The 16,370-nt window shown below is 35.2% G+C and overlaps 2 protein-coding genes across 2 annotated transcripts; one reads left to right on the plus strand and one right to left on the minus strand.

The window, feature by feature from the left end:
* Positions 1–9,164: 9,164 nt before the first annotated feature.
* LOC129751671 (replication factor C subunit 1) lies at positions 9,165–13,452 on the plus strand. Its single transcript, XM_055747316.1, has 4 exons — positions 9,165–9,450; positions 9,505–10,882; positions 11,350–12,146; positions 12,208–13,452. Exons 1-4 carry the CDS (start codon positions 9,442–9,444, stop codon positions 13,333–13,335), a joined length of 3,312 nt encoding a protein of 1,103 aa, XP_055603291.1. The 5' UTR covers positions 9,165–9,441; the 3' UTR covers positions 13,336–13,452.
* Positions 13,453–13,470: 18 nt separating this feature from the next.
* Positions 13,471–14,434, minus strand: LOC129753984 (E3 ubiquitin-protein ligase Kcmf1-like). The gene is made up of 4 exons (XM_055749840.1): positions 14,343–14,434; positions 13,862–14,281; positions 13,720–13,801; positions 13,471–13,654 (listed from the first exon to the last, which is right to left on the minus strand). The coding sequence occupies exons 1-4, from the start codon at positions 14,359–14,361 to the stop codon at positions 13,471–13,473; spliced, it is 705 nt and encodes a 234-aa protein (XP_055605815.1). The 5' UTR covers positions 14,362–14,434.
* Positions 14,435–16,370: the final 1,936 nt, after the last annotated feature.

Consider the following 16,370-nt stretch of genomic DNA (forward strand, 5'->3'; position numbering starts at 1 on the left):
AAAAAAAAAAAATCAGTAATTAATATTGTTTCGTAGAATTGGTCGACATCTGTTGATTTGGGAACTATGAGCCCTTTTATGCGAAATGTCCATGTGTGTTCTTCTCAATAGAAAATCAAATGCAAGATACGTATACGTTAGTGTTTATAGCCAAACAGGAAGAAATCCAATTAGCATACTCGGTATACTAACACAATCAAGAAGGGAACTACCAGAAACAAGGCTGCACGAAAAAAATATTTGTTCTTTTTCTCTTTCTTGGGCAGCATTCGGTTGTTGTACACTCTGGGATAAATAGGATGGATCGAACCGAGCTAGACCAATACCAGTTTAAACGACTTCGGAAGAAAATGGAGGTGAAGATGCTGAACATTATCGGGAAGAACAATCGGCATTATCGTCGCAAATAAATTTGGAGGAAAAATAGAAATATTCAAACCTAAAGATATTTATCATTCGATCTATTTTGGACTCTGTTAAAAAGTCATAGATAAAAATTAACTACAGGAATGCTTCTACTGTCTTTCGAAGTTTTTTTTTTTTATTTCCCGAGAGATGAAGACATGTGTAGGAAAAAGTCATTATTTACAAATGCATCTACCCTCAAATGTTCCCTTGAAAGGTTCGAGCATGGTTATCACTATAGAACAGATTTATTGAGCTTTGGTACAGGTTTTTAAGGATTTTGCACCATTTGGGAAAATACTACTTTAAAAAAAAACAATTCAAATAACTATTCTTTTGAACAGACAAAAATCAGTTTGAATCAAGTATGAGAAGTTGTACTATACTGGTAATAGTAGGTTGTTTCCGAATTTTGATTAGAAATTGGTCAATCCAGAGAGGAGCAACTTTTTGATCAACGAATCAACCTTTGTTTTAATTGTTTCTTGCGAACCAATTGTAGTAAAACGAAATTCATAATGTTCAAATTTTCAATGACGAGGAAAAATAACCCTAGCGGGTTAAACTCCTATCAAAAAGAAAACAATTCAATGAGCTTTCATTTAAAAAAAAAGTTTAAGCGAGACAGTATAAGTTCAAGCCAGTTCTGAAAAATGGGTGCGGTTCGCAAGCCGCAGGTTGCTTATCCGTGGGATGATCGAAGCATAGAGAGCGGAAGAAGTATATCAATGGGAACATACAGACATTTCTTGTATTCCTCATTTATGACCTTTATCGTTGGTGGTACAGATGCTTTTTTAAATAAACAGTACTGAAAAAAATAATCAATGGAAGTACAGATTTTAATGTGGCAACGCTGGGCTGTATTGCCTCTGTCGGCCAGGCAGTAGAGGTGGTTTAGTGGCATATCCTGATTGGATGTTTGCCATGCCAGAAGGTAGACAGCACAGGTATATTCGTGTGAGAAATCCAAAAAGATAAAATCCAAAATATGATACCAATACGAATACAAAAAAGCCACAGATAAGCTTCAAATGGGAAGTTTTCCCAGCGCGAGCTCTCATTCGTTGGTTTTTTTTTCTTTTCGTTCGTTTCCCGAGAGGAAGGGAGATGTGTGTAGTATAAATGTGTTAGTGAGCACAACAGTCCGTTCCCGCGAGAGTTGACTCGAGCGGTTGAAAATGTCTGAGTAAGTACGACGTATAGACAACACACATTCCTTCCCGAGCTGATTCGAGCAGTTCAACAGTCGTCTCTACCAGTCAGTCAGGACGCGTCAGCTCAGCGTACACGTCGCAGTTATTGTTAACTGTCGCCTAATCACGATGGGTGGTTTCCTACGCATTTTGCACGTTACACAATACCTTAAAATCCTATTCACGTTTGAGACTCAAGCAACCCCTCCCCATTGTAAGATCGTTCTGAAAATTGGCATGTGATCTTCTAGTAAACTAAAAAATAATTTTGACTCGGAGCGAGTGAGATTTATCATGTTCATTTCTTCCTAAAGTATACTGCGGTTCGTTAAATTATTAAAAAATGCAGAAAATTACTGTTATGGTAAAGTAACCGTAACTTCTTCAATTTTCAACCGATTTTGAAAAATAATCACTTGTGAAATCTTTGTTTTGAATTCACATTTAAGGCCTACAGAAAATTAGATTTTTTAAATGTTACTATCGAGTCTAAAACTTTCACTCAAACAAAATTATCTCAAAAAAATGCGTTTTTTATAATTTTTTTATAAACAAACTTAAATCAACAATACTGTTGATGATGCGCAAAAATGATGTTTAGATGATCGATAACAAACTTGTTCATCTTTAATCTGCAAAACAGAGAGTTCAAATTACTGTTATGCAGTCCGAGATATTTCAATCTAAGTACATGTACTTTTTTTTATTTTTCCTAAATTTCATATTTGAAGCATAACTCAAAAACTGTTCTACTGAGATTTTTTTTAAATTCCATTTTCGGATTCAGCGCCCGATCTTACATAAAAAATATACACAGCAAAAATTATTTCGTGTAAAGTTACGCAAATTTCCTGTAACAAAAAGCAGCAGGACATTTACCGTAATTTTACAGATCGAAAACATGATTACGTGACATTGAATTTTTAGTGTACAACTTTTTTACAGGACATTTGCTGTAATAATAAATGAATCTTCGTTAACTTTCAAGGAAAACAATTTGAAGTTACAGGTTTTGTTAATAACAGGTGATTAATTTAAAAGGTTGCAGTTTTCAGTGACACGTAATAGTCAAAAAAAATTTCTGTGTAGGTCGGTCAATAAAGTTCACGATTTTTTTTAAATGTTGTAAACTAGTGTAAATTGAAAAACCGCTGAGCTGCTCAGTATATTAAAAAATAATTTCTTATTCTACATAGCATAAATCTACAGTCGATTTATTGAAAAAAAAAACCTTGCTTGTACTAAGATTCCGGTGAAATTGGAGAATCTTAAAACTTTCTTCGCCATTAAAAAAATGCGTTGTCAATTTTGTATTTTTTGTCAATTTGCCAATTTTGTCATTCTTTCTATTTTTCAATAAATTAGGTAGTATGTTTCTCACTTTACATAAAAGAAATTGCGTTAGTTTATGCAATGATAATTCAACGGTTCCGTGGAGGTTTCATATACATCTTTTTACTTAGGGATGAATCATCCACGAGGATGAAAATCCCGGATAAAAACAACATCTATTTTACTAAACCTGCCTTCACATAACGATAAATTAGATTTTTTTTTTCTAACTTTCATGAAAAACACCTTCAAGAAATTTTTAGTCATTAAAATTAAAAATTTCAATGCTTTAAGTTTCAAGTCAAATTTTAATACTTTTAACAATTTTGACGAAGGATTCTCGATTCATTCATGACGGCGAGTATTACTATGTTTACAATCTCGGAAGTCAGGGTGATAAATTTCACACTCTAAACAAACGATAGAATCTCCCCCTTTCTTCCGGATGTCAAGCACGAATCTCCTCCGGTAGCAGAACAACTCTATCTCTGTCAGAGCCCTACAAAGAGACCAAAACCGAGGGAGAATAGCTCGAATATTTTCTCGCATAATCAGATTACGCGTTGGGAAAACAAATTAATTAGGATTTCCCATTTATTGAGCGCATCTACCCTTTGGTTGGATGGTTGGTTTGAATTGGTTTTCCAAAAGCTGTTGGGGAGATTGTTCGACTTCGATGCCGCCGTCTATCCGACCACGTGTAAATTTCGAAGTCGATTCATTGCTCGTTCGCTGTTTGTCTATTAAATTTCATACTACCAATAATCCTGATAAATTAAATTTTTGCCTCTGCGAAGCTGGATGAAATTGGTAGGAATTTTATTTTTCGATCGTCTTTCAGTTTGTTTGTGGAACGTATGAACCTCCAACTTATCCTGCAAACAATAAAAATGTTAGGATAGCCTGCAAATCTTCAGTTTCGACAACCGGAAACGTAACGAAAAAAAACAGAATGGGGATTGTTTTTTACCACTCTCTCTCTCTCTGGTAGTAGATATCTAGTTCGTGTTCATTTCGCGGAATCTGCCAACGTAAGGCAGATGATATCTCTGCCTTTTGACTAACGATGGCGAATGTAGGAAAGTATAACAACTTCCAGTGTACCCGAACATAAGTAGGTAGTTGGAAAGCGCGTTGGCCAGAATGGAAAAGTAAAAAAAAAACATCCAACTTCAGCATCGCTTTTCCGGTGAAACTGCTGCTGAGTGTTCTGAATATACATTATTTCCGGTACTTTTTTGCCCCGGCCCCATTTCCGGATCGACACCCACTTCAGTGGAAGGCAACTAATTTCGAGAGACTATAAAGAAAAGTAAATGAATGATTGTTTTCCAACAAAGTTCTAGAAAATCCCTTAAAATCATCAACATATGGTCTGCATTTCGTTTTTTCGATCTTTCAAGTGGGAATGTTTCTGACGAAATTTTCTATGGGAGATGAAATTTTCATCAAATTTGATGAAACGATATAAAAGTTTAATTTATTTTAGCTAGTTGGATCTCCATGATTTTTAATCTTTATTTGCAAAAACGATAAAGAAACTCAAATCGAATAACTTTACTTAGTATTCAATTTTTGAAAAAAAAAAACTTCTGCAATTGTTCTGACAAAAATATAGTTTGGGTTACATTCGTATTGATTTAAAATCTGTTAAACTGAGAGCAAATTATTCAATGTTACATTATATTGTTCACTTGATTCTGTGATCTATTATATCGTCTCTTTTAAATTTTATCTCAACATCTCTAAACAAGCATGTAGAAAGAGTGCTCAATGGATAATAAAAACGTCGTAAGAGTCACTTTTGTTTGACAAGATTTTGGGATCATTATCGAAAACGTTTGCGATCTTCAAATGTTTGTAGCAAAAAACGGACTTTTTGAACATTTTCTCAAAACAAAACTTCAGAAATAATGCACTAATCAACTTGAAAGCGCCTGAGCTTATACTTAAAAATCATTCAAACAAATTTTCTTCCAATAACATAATATGTTAACATTATTAAACGCCTTTGTATAGGCAATATATGATCTCAAACAACCTAACTTGTTGTTCCAGAAATTAAACTCTACGGTATTCTACGTTTAACTTTGAAGTGTCCACTCCAGGAAGATTAATGATTGTTTACAAAGTTTTCCCAAACATCTCGTTTCTCTCAAATACCCGCACGGAGTCCGACAGAATGTGCACGGTACCCGTGAGATTGTCGCGCTTTTTGTGGAATTCAAAGAAATAAGGACCTTAGCCATCAAAACACAAATAAAAATTGTACCTGATTCGGTTTTGGTCCTAGCTCAATGGTGAATAATTGAATCTCGAAAGCGGTCCTCCACACTGTTTAAAATTGGAACCTTTTTTTCTGGAAACCGACCGCACAAAATCATGCAACATTGTAATCCTGTCGAAAACCCAACCAAGGTCTTTCTGAGCTGAGTTCGCGCTTATCAAACGTCAACCGTGCTTTTTTCCCTTCTGATTGCCTATAGGTTGGTTGAGCTAAGGAAAACTTTTTGAACTGAACGAGCAGCCACAAAAGAAGACTGTCGTTTAGCCGCGCGTTGTCTTCGTCTCCCATTCTAAGATCTTTACCTATACATCGAGGTAATTTATCACGCTTTTCAGGGCTTTCCTAACAGTTTTCTAGCCCACAGAATCGATGACCCAAGACAGAACTGCGATTTCAAAAGACACTCTTATTGATCGAACCGCTGCTTGTCACCTCTGCTAGGCTCTTAATAGATATTTAATGATGTTTCTTCGCATTTTGGCTCGACAATCAAACTCGAATCCGGAGACCATAGATAGAACACTCGCCTGAGAAAGGAGCCTCTTCCAAAGTGTGTATTTATTTATTGCAATAAATCACGCGTCATTAAGTTCCAATTCCCGAAATTGCCAAGCTGTCCCAAAACGCCCAAGAGACAGGAAAAACGTGTCCCCTCGCGAATGTTGTCGTGGCATTCCACTTTCAAAGTAGGAAAATATATAGAACAGGAAACCGGAAGTGATTCATAATCGACGCGATGCAATTCATAACGCAGTCCTGCTCTATAGTCCTTTCCAAATAGATGAGTAAATCGTTGTGTTCGATGTCATTGGTTGGGATGTGCCTTCCGATTCCGGTGCCATAGCAAAATTTTGTGTTATCTTAATATCAAAAAGGGACACTTGAATAGTGTAAACACCTATCTATTTCAATTCATGATTCTAAGTTTAATAAAAGCTTTCAAATTTTCCAACAAATGCGTGCTTTGTTTTACGCCTTTGTGTAGGCAACGAAACACAACATTCTGTTTTTAAATTATGAATAATTTTCCGTTCGAAGGCTCATTTGCTTTGAGAATCTTGTCGTAGAAAACTTCATGCTGTGAAAAAAATAACGATTGAGATGAAAATAAGGTGTTGATTTTTTATTTTTGCCAGTAATGTTATATTTTTAATTTTTGTAATTTTGTAATTTTGTAATTTCTGAAATTTTTGAAATTTTTGTAATTTTTGTAATTTTTGTAATCTTTTGTAATTCTTGTAAGTTTTTTCATTTCTGTAATTTTTGTCATTTTTGTAATTTTTGTAGTTTTTGTAATTTTTGCCATTTTTGTAATTTTTGTATTTTTTGTAATTTTTGTAATTTTTGTAATTTTTGTAATTTTTGTAATTTTTGTAATTTTTGTAATTTTTGTAATTTTTGTAATTTTTGTCATTTTTGTAATTTTTGTAATTTTTGTAATTTTTATAATTTTTGTAACTTTTGTAATTTTGTAATTTTTGTCATTTTTGTAATTTATGTAATTTTTGTAAATTTTGTAATTTTATTTATTTTTGAAATTTTTGCCATTTTTGTCACTTTGGTCATTTTGGTCATTTTGGTCATTTTGGTCATTTTTGTAATTTTTGTAATTTTTCTAATTTTTGTCATTTTGTCATTTTTGTCATTTTTGTCATTTTTGTCATTTTTGTCATTTTTGTCATTTTTGTCATTTTTGTCATTTTTGTCATTTTTGTCATTTTTGTCATTTTTGTCATTTTTGTCATTTTTGTCATTTTTGTCATTTTTGTCATTTTTGTCATTTTTGTCATTTTTGTCATTTTTGTCATTTTTGTCATTTTTGTCATTTTTGTCATTTTTGTCATTTTTGTCATTTTTTGTCATTTTTGTCATTTTTGTCATTTTTGTCATTTTTGTCATTTTTGTCATTTTTGTCATTTTTGTCATTTTTGTCATTTTTGACATTTTTGTCATGTTTGTCATTTTTGTCATTTTTGTCATTTTTGTCATTTTTGTCATTTTTGTCATTTTTGTCATTTTTGTCATTTTTGTCATTTTTGTCATTTTTGTCATTTTTGTCATTTTTGTCATTTTTGTCATTTTTGTCATTTTTGTCATTTTTGTCATTTTTGTCATTTTTGTCATTTTTGTCATTTTTGTCATTTTTGTCATTTTTGTCATTTTTGTCATTTTTGTCATTTTTGTCATTTTTGTCATTTTTGTCATTTTTGTCATTTTTGTCATTTTTGTCATTTTTGTCATTTTTGCCATTTTTGTCATTTTTGTCATTTTTGTCATTTTTGTCATTTTTGTCATTTTTGTCATTTTTGTCATTTTTGTCATTTTTGTCATTTTTGTCATTTTTGTCATTTTTGTCATTTTTGTCATTTTTGTCATTTTTGTCATTTTTGTCATTTTTGTCATTTTTGTCATTTTTGTCATTTTTGTCATTTTTGTCATTTTTGTCATTTTTGTCATTTTTGTCATTTTTGTCATTTTTGTCATTTTTGTCATTTTTGTCATTTTTGTCATTTTTGTCATTTTTGTCATTTTTGTCATTTTTGTCATTTTTGTCATTTTTGTCATTTTTGTCATTTTTGTCATTTTTGTCATTTTTGTCATTTTTGTCATTTTTGTCATTTTTGTCATTTTTGTCATTTTTGTCATTTTTGTCATTTTTGTCATTTTTGTCATTTTTGTCATTTTTGTCATTTTTGTCATTTTTGTCATTTTTGTCATTTTTGTCATTTTTGTCATTTTTGTCATTTTTGTCATTTTTGTCATTTTTGTCATTTTTGTCATTTTTGTCATTTTTGTCATTTTTGTCATTTTTGTCATTTTTGTCATTTTTGTCATTTTTGTCATTTTTGTCATTTTTGTCATTTTTGTCATTTTTGTCATTTTTGTCATTTTTGTCATTTTTGTCATTTTTGTCATTTTTGTCATTTTTGTCATTTTTGTCATTTTTGTCATTTTTGTCATTTTCGTCATTTTTGTCATTTTTGTCATTTTTGTCATTTTTGTCATTTTTGTCATTTTTGTCATTTTTGTCATTTTTGTCATTTTTGTCATTTTTGTCATTTTTGTCATTTTTGTCATTTTTGTCATTTTTGTCATTTTTGTCATTTTTGTCATTTTTGTCATTTTTGTCATTTTTGTCATTTTTGTCATTTTTGTCATTTTTGTCATTTTTGTCATTTTTGTCGTCTTTGTCATTTTTCTTTCATTCAGTATTCGTTTTTATTGAAGTACTTAGATGACAGAATAATTATTTAAACATAATTTCATATTCAATATTTAATTCTTTTATAATTCCATAATCTTGACTTCATTTTATTTTCGAGTTTTGTGTGCATTTTAGAAGTTGCATACAACTATCCATTTGAAGCTGTGCAAGATTGTGTTCAACTGCCCTATCCACGAAGGAAGACTGAGGTTTGCGTCTATACTAATGAAGTTCTCATTACACTGAGATAAAATAATTTTGTATTTCATTCGAATTGTCATCAAAACTTTATCTCAATTTTTCTGGAATAACTTTGATAAATTTCCATATCCTAGATTTAACAAATTTTTATTCAGAATGAAAAATTCAATTTTCTCCCAAAAAAAAAAGTTCCTTAAATGTTTTTGTGATTGTGTATTCAACATAATTTTATACGGAATAAAATATGTCAATTTGATAATTCTACTAGATATTGTTTTTACACAAAAACTTACTTTTGAAAATTTATTTGAATAATACAATCGGTTTAATATTATAAGACTGTTAAAGGTTATGACAATTTTTGTTAGATTTCTTAACTGAAATGAAAATTGAGCTTATATTCTTTAAAGCATTCTTTTATTTAATGCATTTAAACCGTCCAATTTCATTAGTTTTTTGTCAGTGTTTGAGAACTGCCGTCATTTTTTATGTTCCCATTACCACAGTTGACTAGGTTTGTTTTGAAATAAAAAATACCGCCGGTCGCGCTCGAAATTTGACAGAAATTTGTGTGAATTTTCGGAATTTTCCGCCAAACCGGACCCAGCAAACAAGTTTCAATCGTTTTTACATTTCTGGTAATTGGTGTTGCTCGATTATTTAGTAATTTTACGCGTTTTTTTCGCATTATTGTTTTCAGTTTTGTCTCGATTGTTTGAATCTTTAAAACAATATTATCGTTAAAAAGTATTAGCTGAGCCCGACATGCAAATTACGCATTAGTGATCGAATTATAAAATCCATAAATCGGAACCATGTCAAAGGTAAAATATTGTTTTCGCTATTTTATTGTCACTAATTTTAATTTAATTCTTTAGGATATTCGTTCATTCTTCATTTCCGGGCCGAAGGTAAAGAAACCGGAAATCCCGAAGGAATCAGTCAAGCGTAAAGCGATCATCGATAGTGACGATGAGGGTCAGGAAACCCGTCACAAACCATCTGCTCCGGTGTCCGCGGAGAAAAGTCATCACACCAAGAAGCGTCGGGTGATCGATGATTCGGATGAGGAGAAAAGTCCGGTCAAGGCTAAGTCATCTTCTGGAAGTAAGAAACCGGATTTAAGTAAGCTGAAACCCGTTAGTGCGGCCGATGTTTTCGGTTCGGCACCGGTTAAACGGGTTGAAATTCCCAAACCGAGTAAGAAAGCCGTTCGGGAGGAGATTGAAATCCACTCGGATGAGGAGTTTGAAAAAACTTTGAGAGGGTTGGATGAGAGTGATATTATTCCGGAAACACCCCCGGTTAAAAAGGAAAAGGAATCCTCATCCAAAGAAAAGAAACGCGATGATGATCGGAAGGTCAAGGAAAGTCCTTCGAAGAAGGGATCTTCTAAAGATAGCCCTTCGAAGAGCAATAAACATGATGAGAAGAAATCGAAGGATAGGTCGTCTAAGGAAAAGAAAGACCGGGACGATCCTAAAACAAATGGTCATGGATATGGGGACAGCAAGAAGAAAGTTCCCACTCCGGAGAAACAAAAATTAGATCCATCGCCCGAAAAGCATAAAGAGAAGTCTAGCTCTTCTTCAGAAAAGCTGAAAAAGATTCCCCCAAGTCCATCTCCACAACCCAAGCCGAAGGAAAAACCAATCAAGAAAGAATCAGTAAGTAGCGAAGATTCCAGCACTCCGAGATCTAAAAAGAATGATCTCAACGAATCTGTCCTTACCGATGAAGAGCGTTTCGAACGGAAAAGAGCCTCCGCAGCGCTCTACAAAAAGTTCATGGCTCGTGCTGGTCCTGCCAATCCGGGCAGCAAAGAAATACCGGAAGGTAAACCAAATTGTTTGGCCGGGCTGCAGTTTATCGTAACCGGGGTGCTCGAATCGATGGAACGGGACGAATGTGCCCAAGTCATAAAAGACCTTGGTGGCAAAGTCGTTTCGAGTGTTTCCAAGAAACTTACTCACATGGTCGTGGGCGATGATGCTGGACCAGCAAAGTTAGCCAAAGCAGATGAACTAGGCATTCCGCAGATCAACGAAGATCAGCTGTTCGATTTGATACGGGAGAAATCCGGGCAACCTGTGAAGGGATCCTCTACTTCTTCGTCCCCACAGGAAACCAAAAAGAAAATCAAAGAGGAGATGAAATCTCCCTCTAAAGAGGACAGCAAGAAGCGAAAGAAAGATGACGAGAAAGCCAAGGAAAAGCACACACCGGAGAAGAAATCTTCAACAAATGGAATTAAAGGTAGGGGGCAGTAAATTGACCGAAATTAATGTGTTAAAATAATTTAAAAACTATTTACAAAGGTTAATCCAAAACTTATTCAGAAATTAATTCAAAATTGTTGAAAATGATTAACAACGATGAAAAAACATCTTTAAAACTTTGAAAGATAGTTCTATAGTTCACGATTTTTTTTTTTGGAATTTTGGAGCTCTCTTGGATTATCGGAGCGAAGTTGATGCTTAGAATCACTGTTTAGAGTAGACATCTATAGTAAGAAAGTTGAGTTATACTGTTGAAAATGCTAAATAAAAGGCTTTTGAAAAGCCTTTGTATAAGCAATGAATCTTTTTTTATTAAATCAAAACGCCTCTTAATTTTTATAAAATTACTTGAGGAACATGCTTGTTTTAATTTTTTTTTTAATAATTAGCTTACATTTGTTGTACAAACGTTTCAAGAAAAAAAACTCGATTTTCTTTTTTTAGATTCCAACCGATCGCCAGTGTCCAACTCGCCGAAAGCAAAGCTTCCCAAGATTCCGAAATTGGAAAAACGTTCACCCGAAGATCCAAAACCGATATCCACAATCAAACTCGAAAAGAAATCCCCGAAAAAGTTCAACTCTGATCCGGTTGCCCCGATCAAACGCGAAGAAACGACCTACCAGAAAGACATCCAAAGCACTGACAATATGGCCTGGGTGGACAAATATAAACCGACGTCCATCAAACAGATCATCGGTCAAACGGGAGCCGCCAGCAATGTGCAGAAGCTGGTCAACTGGTTATCCAAGTGGCACTCGAATCACGACGGCAAGAAGAAACTTCAACGACCGAATCCGTGGGCCAAGAATGATGATGGATCCTTTTTCAAAGCAGCACTGTTGAGTGGTCCGCCGGGAGTGGGAAAAACTACGACGGCCACCTTGGTTTGCAAGGAGCTCGGGTTTGATGCGGTCGAGTTCAATGCTTCCGATACTAGGAGCAAGAAGCTGCTCAAGGATGAAGTAGCTGAGCTGTTGAGTAACAAATCGTTGTTTGGGTACTTTAGTGGTGGCAAGGGGGAAAAGGTTACTCACAAGCATGTGCTGTTGATGGATGAAGTCGATGGGATGGCGGGCAATGAGGATCGTGGTGGAATTCAGGAACTGATTGGGCTGATTAAGGATAGCCATGTGCCGATCATTTGCATGTGTAACGATCGAAACCACCAGAAGATGCGTTCGCTAGTTAATTATTGTTTCGATTTGCGGTTCAACAAACCGAGGGTGGAGCAAATTAAGGTACGAAAAAGTCTAATTAGAATATTTTAGAATGTATCTTAATGCCACTTTCATTTTACAGGGAGCCATGATGTCGGTTTGCTTCAAAGAAGGTCTCAAGCTGGCTCCGGGAGCACTGGAAGAGATTATCGCAGGAACTGGGAATGATGTGCGTCAAACTTTGAATCACTTGGCTTTGTACAGCGCCGGTAAAGCTTTGAATGCGGAAAGCCTAACGGTAGACAAAGCTCGAAAGAATGCCGAAACGGCTAAGAAGGATGTTAAGATGGGTCCGTGGGATGTAGTAAGGAAAGTATTCTCGGCAGAAGAACATAAAGGCATGTCCATTCATGACAAGTCGGATTTGTTCTTCAATGACTACAGCATGGCGCCATTATTTGTGCAGGAAAATTATTTGAAAGTTACACCGAAAGTTCCTAAGTCGCAGGTCATGGATCAAATCGCACTGGCGGCTGATAGTTTGAGCCGTGGCGATTTAGTCGATAAACGAATTCGGTCCAACATGGCCTGGTCGCTGCTTCCACTGCAAGCAATGTACAGTTCCGTTTTGCCGGGTGAATACATGGAAGGTTCTTTCACCTCTCAAATCAACTTCCCTGGATGGTTGGGCAAAAACTCGAAAGCTACCAAGAGGAAGCGATTGGCTCAGGAGATTCACGATCACACTAGAATCAGTACCTCCGGATCAAGACTTTCGGTGCGGCTAGATTATGCACCATTTCTGTTGAATGCCATCGTCAAACCGTTGAAAGATCACGGCTCGGAAGGGGTATCTCAATCATTGTCTGTTATTAAAGAATATCGTTTACTGCGGGAAGATTTAGAATCTCTGGTCGAGTTGACCTCATGGCCCAAGAAAAAGAGCCCTATGGATGCCGTCGATGGAAAGGTGAAGGCAGCATTAACTCGAGCTTACAACAAAGAAGTTGGTCCTTATAGTTACTCAACGGTTAACGCTATTAAGAAGAAAAAAGCCGAAGCGGCTGATGAAGCGGTGGAGGGATATGGTGAAGGGGAAGAAGATCTGCCTCCAGCTGATTCTGAAGATGAGAAGGAGGACGATGATCTGGAGAATAACGCGTTCATTAAAATCAAGAAGAAACCAGCTGGTAAGGGAGAATCTTCTTCGGGTGCTGGGAACAGTAAAGCAGGTGGCTCAAAAGGGAAAGCTGGAAAGGGCAAAAAGTAGTAGGATTGGGTGGTATTCTACAGTGTTTTATTTTTAAATTTTTCGTCTTTTGTTCCGTGGTTATTATTACTATTAATGTGGTAAATATATTGCAGTTTTGCTGTTATCACAATAAAACACTTTCTAGATTTGATGTTATTTTTTATGAAAGAAATATTTAGATTTTAAATAAGGGCTCAAGGGCACATTCCGTCGCACAACGGACAACTGTGTCCTATATTTCCGGATGCACTCACGATGAAATCCATGAACACAAGGTTCAAATCGTACGGTTCTTCCGTCTGGAATCAATTTTCCTGAACATATGTTACAAGTTCCACTAAAAATATATATTGTTTCAATAAAAGAATTTAAAATTAAAAAAAAAAAGCATTTTAAACAAACCTGTCTCCTAGAGGAACAGGAACGCTTTGCTTCTGATACGAAGCTGCTACGTATTGGAACAGCTTCAACCTCCACTCGTAATCTAAAAATAAAAAAAAAATCTATCAAAAGTACTCTTCAATTAAATCCCAACCTAATTCACCTGATTCACTTCCGTTGTGTTCGTTTTCGATGTGAAAGGCGAGGCTCCAGTCCAACAGTTGCGTGGCGTAACGACCACCACTACCGAATGTTACGCAAACCGGACAGCGCACCTTGTACTGACACTGTCTGTGCAACGATTTCAGATGTTCCAGCAGCGTGGTCAAACTGAAGCCCCGCTCCTCGCAGTACGGACACCGATAGATGTCGATATCACGCGGTCCAACGCAGTAGCTGAACCTGCGCAGGAACTCCCGCTCGGCCGGTATCGGTTGCATCGGGTGGAATGGACCGTGGGACTTTGTAAAGGAGCCTTTTGAATTACAATACTCACATAGGTCATAACCAGGGCACATTAGACAGGCATAACGTGTTCCGTAAATGTGACCTTTCGTTGGGCCACATATCTGACAGAAAAATCCTATCAACAGTCGAACACCATTAAAATGCGTTATTTAGATTTAAAAATTTATAAATTGTACCATGATGATACCCGTTCATTGTTGTCCGTTACGAATGCTAGCGAAATTAGTACTGATGAAAAACATGTTGCGTCCCCGTTTAGCTTTCAGTAGAAGTTTATTTGTATTGGAAAACAAAGAAAGTGATATATGCAACAGTTTTAGAGATCTTGGCATAATTGCTTGACCAAACGAAAATGAAATCCAACAACGTTACTAGAAATTGGAAGTGGTTCAATAGACTTAGCTTATTTCTCTACGGACAAAAAGTTCATAAGTTTATAAATATTCAGAATACCTAATAATGAAAGTAAAATAACTTTAAAAAGGGTTATGCCTACATAGATTAACTGTATGAGTGATAATAAATAAAATAATACCTGAAATTCAGATCCTTAGAATATAAAGACTTATACTGTCTTAGTCCATTTAGGCTTTACAGATTTTACAGACAACGTGGATAACTTAAGATTAGCATATTACACCCAGTACCGAGATAGGAATCGAACCCATGCCATCAGTGGGACTAGCGATTTCCGTCTAACCACGCTAACCGCTCGAGCAACGAGTCGTACAATTCTTTCCATTCTTTCGAATGAAGCATTAGAAAAGCGCCTTTAGATATGCTAATTACTGGGTCTTTTTTTTATACCTGGAGTTTCTTAAGGGAAATAAGTGCAACTTCAATGGTTTCTAAAAAACTTACGTCCCGTATAATTATACCGATCATACCTCTTATGCATCAATAGTTTTAAGTTTGGTGGGACATCAAATTGATGTAGTCAGAAAAATTATTGGTTTCTTCAGTTCAGTTATAAAGCATGCGATTTTTACTACTCTTAGAAAAAGGGGTAACATGCAACAAACTTTGTTCTTAATAAGATTGAAAGGTATAAAGGTGAAGGTGAAAAGGTATAAAAATTTAATGTTTTTGATAAATTTTTGATGCCATAAAGGCCATTACGCATAAAACACCAAATGCAATCACTTTTGGTTCTCTTGAAGCTAATTTTTACATTATTCTAAACATGGAGATATGATAGTAGGCCTGGGCTTGTTTCGTACGCACGTGTTTTTTTTTTGCGCTGATTATAAATTTCGGGAAAATCATGTTTTTAAAGTGAAATAAAAAGTTATTGAACGAAACGAAATTTTAAGAATAATCGGGAAAGTATAGTAATAGTTGCGCTTGTCAATACAACTTGGAAAAGATATTAAGTTGCGTTGTCAACTCCTCAGGCATCAAGGTTCCGTCAATTTTTTCTTGATTTGTACTTTTCAATGCAAAAATAATTGAGAACGGTTGTAACCGTTTGTTACTTGTACATAAAAATAATGTGTCTTTGACACTTTTTCAAAATCGACTACATCCCTGGTAAGGGGTTCTCACCAACTCTCATCGAGAGACGTCAAAACAATAGCCACTCAGGGGTTCGTCCCATTTTACCTCCCATCCCTCTCATTACGCGGCAACTCTCTCCAGAGAGATACCCATGGGCGCGGATGAACAGGCTTTTGTTATCGCGAGGAAGTGTCATCACCCAATCAACGTCGCACACGTCATTTCCAATTGCCGACGTATTTATATATTGGTGTGACGGTCGGATGAACTTAAGAAAATGAAACTTTGCGAAGATTCGGCCTAGCAAGTTCAGGCTCTTTCTGTCCGTGAACGCCTTAGGGCTAAGAAGTGCGCGTCGTGTCCTTTAAAGTTAAAGTAATAAAAAGTTGAATTTTCAAGTGGTGCAATAAATTCTAATTAATAACTACTAAAATTACAGGTTTAAACAAAATAAGAAACGTCTACAAACAGAAAGACGATACAAACAGAAGATCAAAAGTGATTAAAATGAAAGTTGTTTGTTGGTTATAAAAATAGTACGTTCGCATAAGGTTAAAAGATGTATGTTAAAACAGTGTAACTTAAATATTTTCATTTGTTTAACAGCCACAATTACAACTAAAATTGTTAAAACGACAGAAAAGAAACAATTTAAAATCAAAATTGTGAACTGAAAGAGGTAAACATTATGGACTTTGTGTTAAAAT

The sequence above is a fragment of the Uranotaenia lowii genome, chromosome 3 (assembly GCF_029784155.1).
Source record: "Uranotaenia lowii strain MFRU-FL chromosome 3, ASM2978415v1, whole genome shotgun sequence".
NCBI lineage: Eukaryota > Metazoa > Arthropoda > Insecta > Diptera > Culicidae > Uranotaenia > Uranotaenia lowii.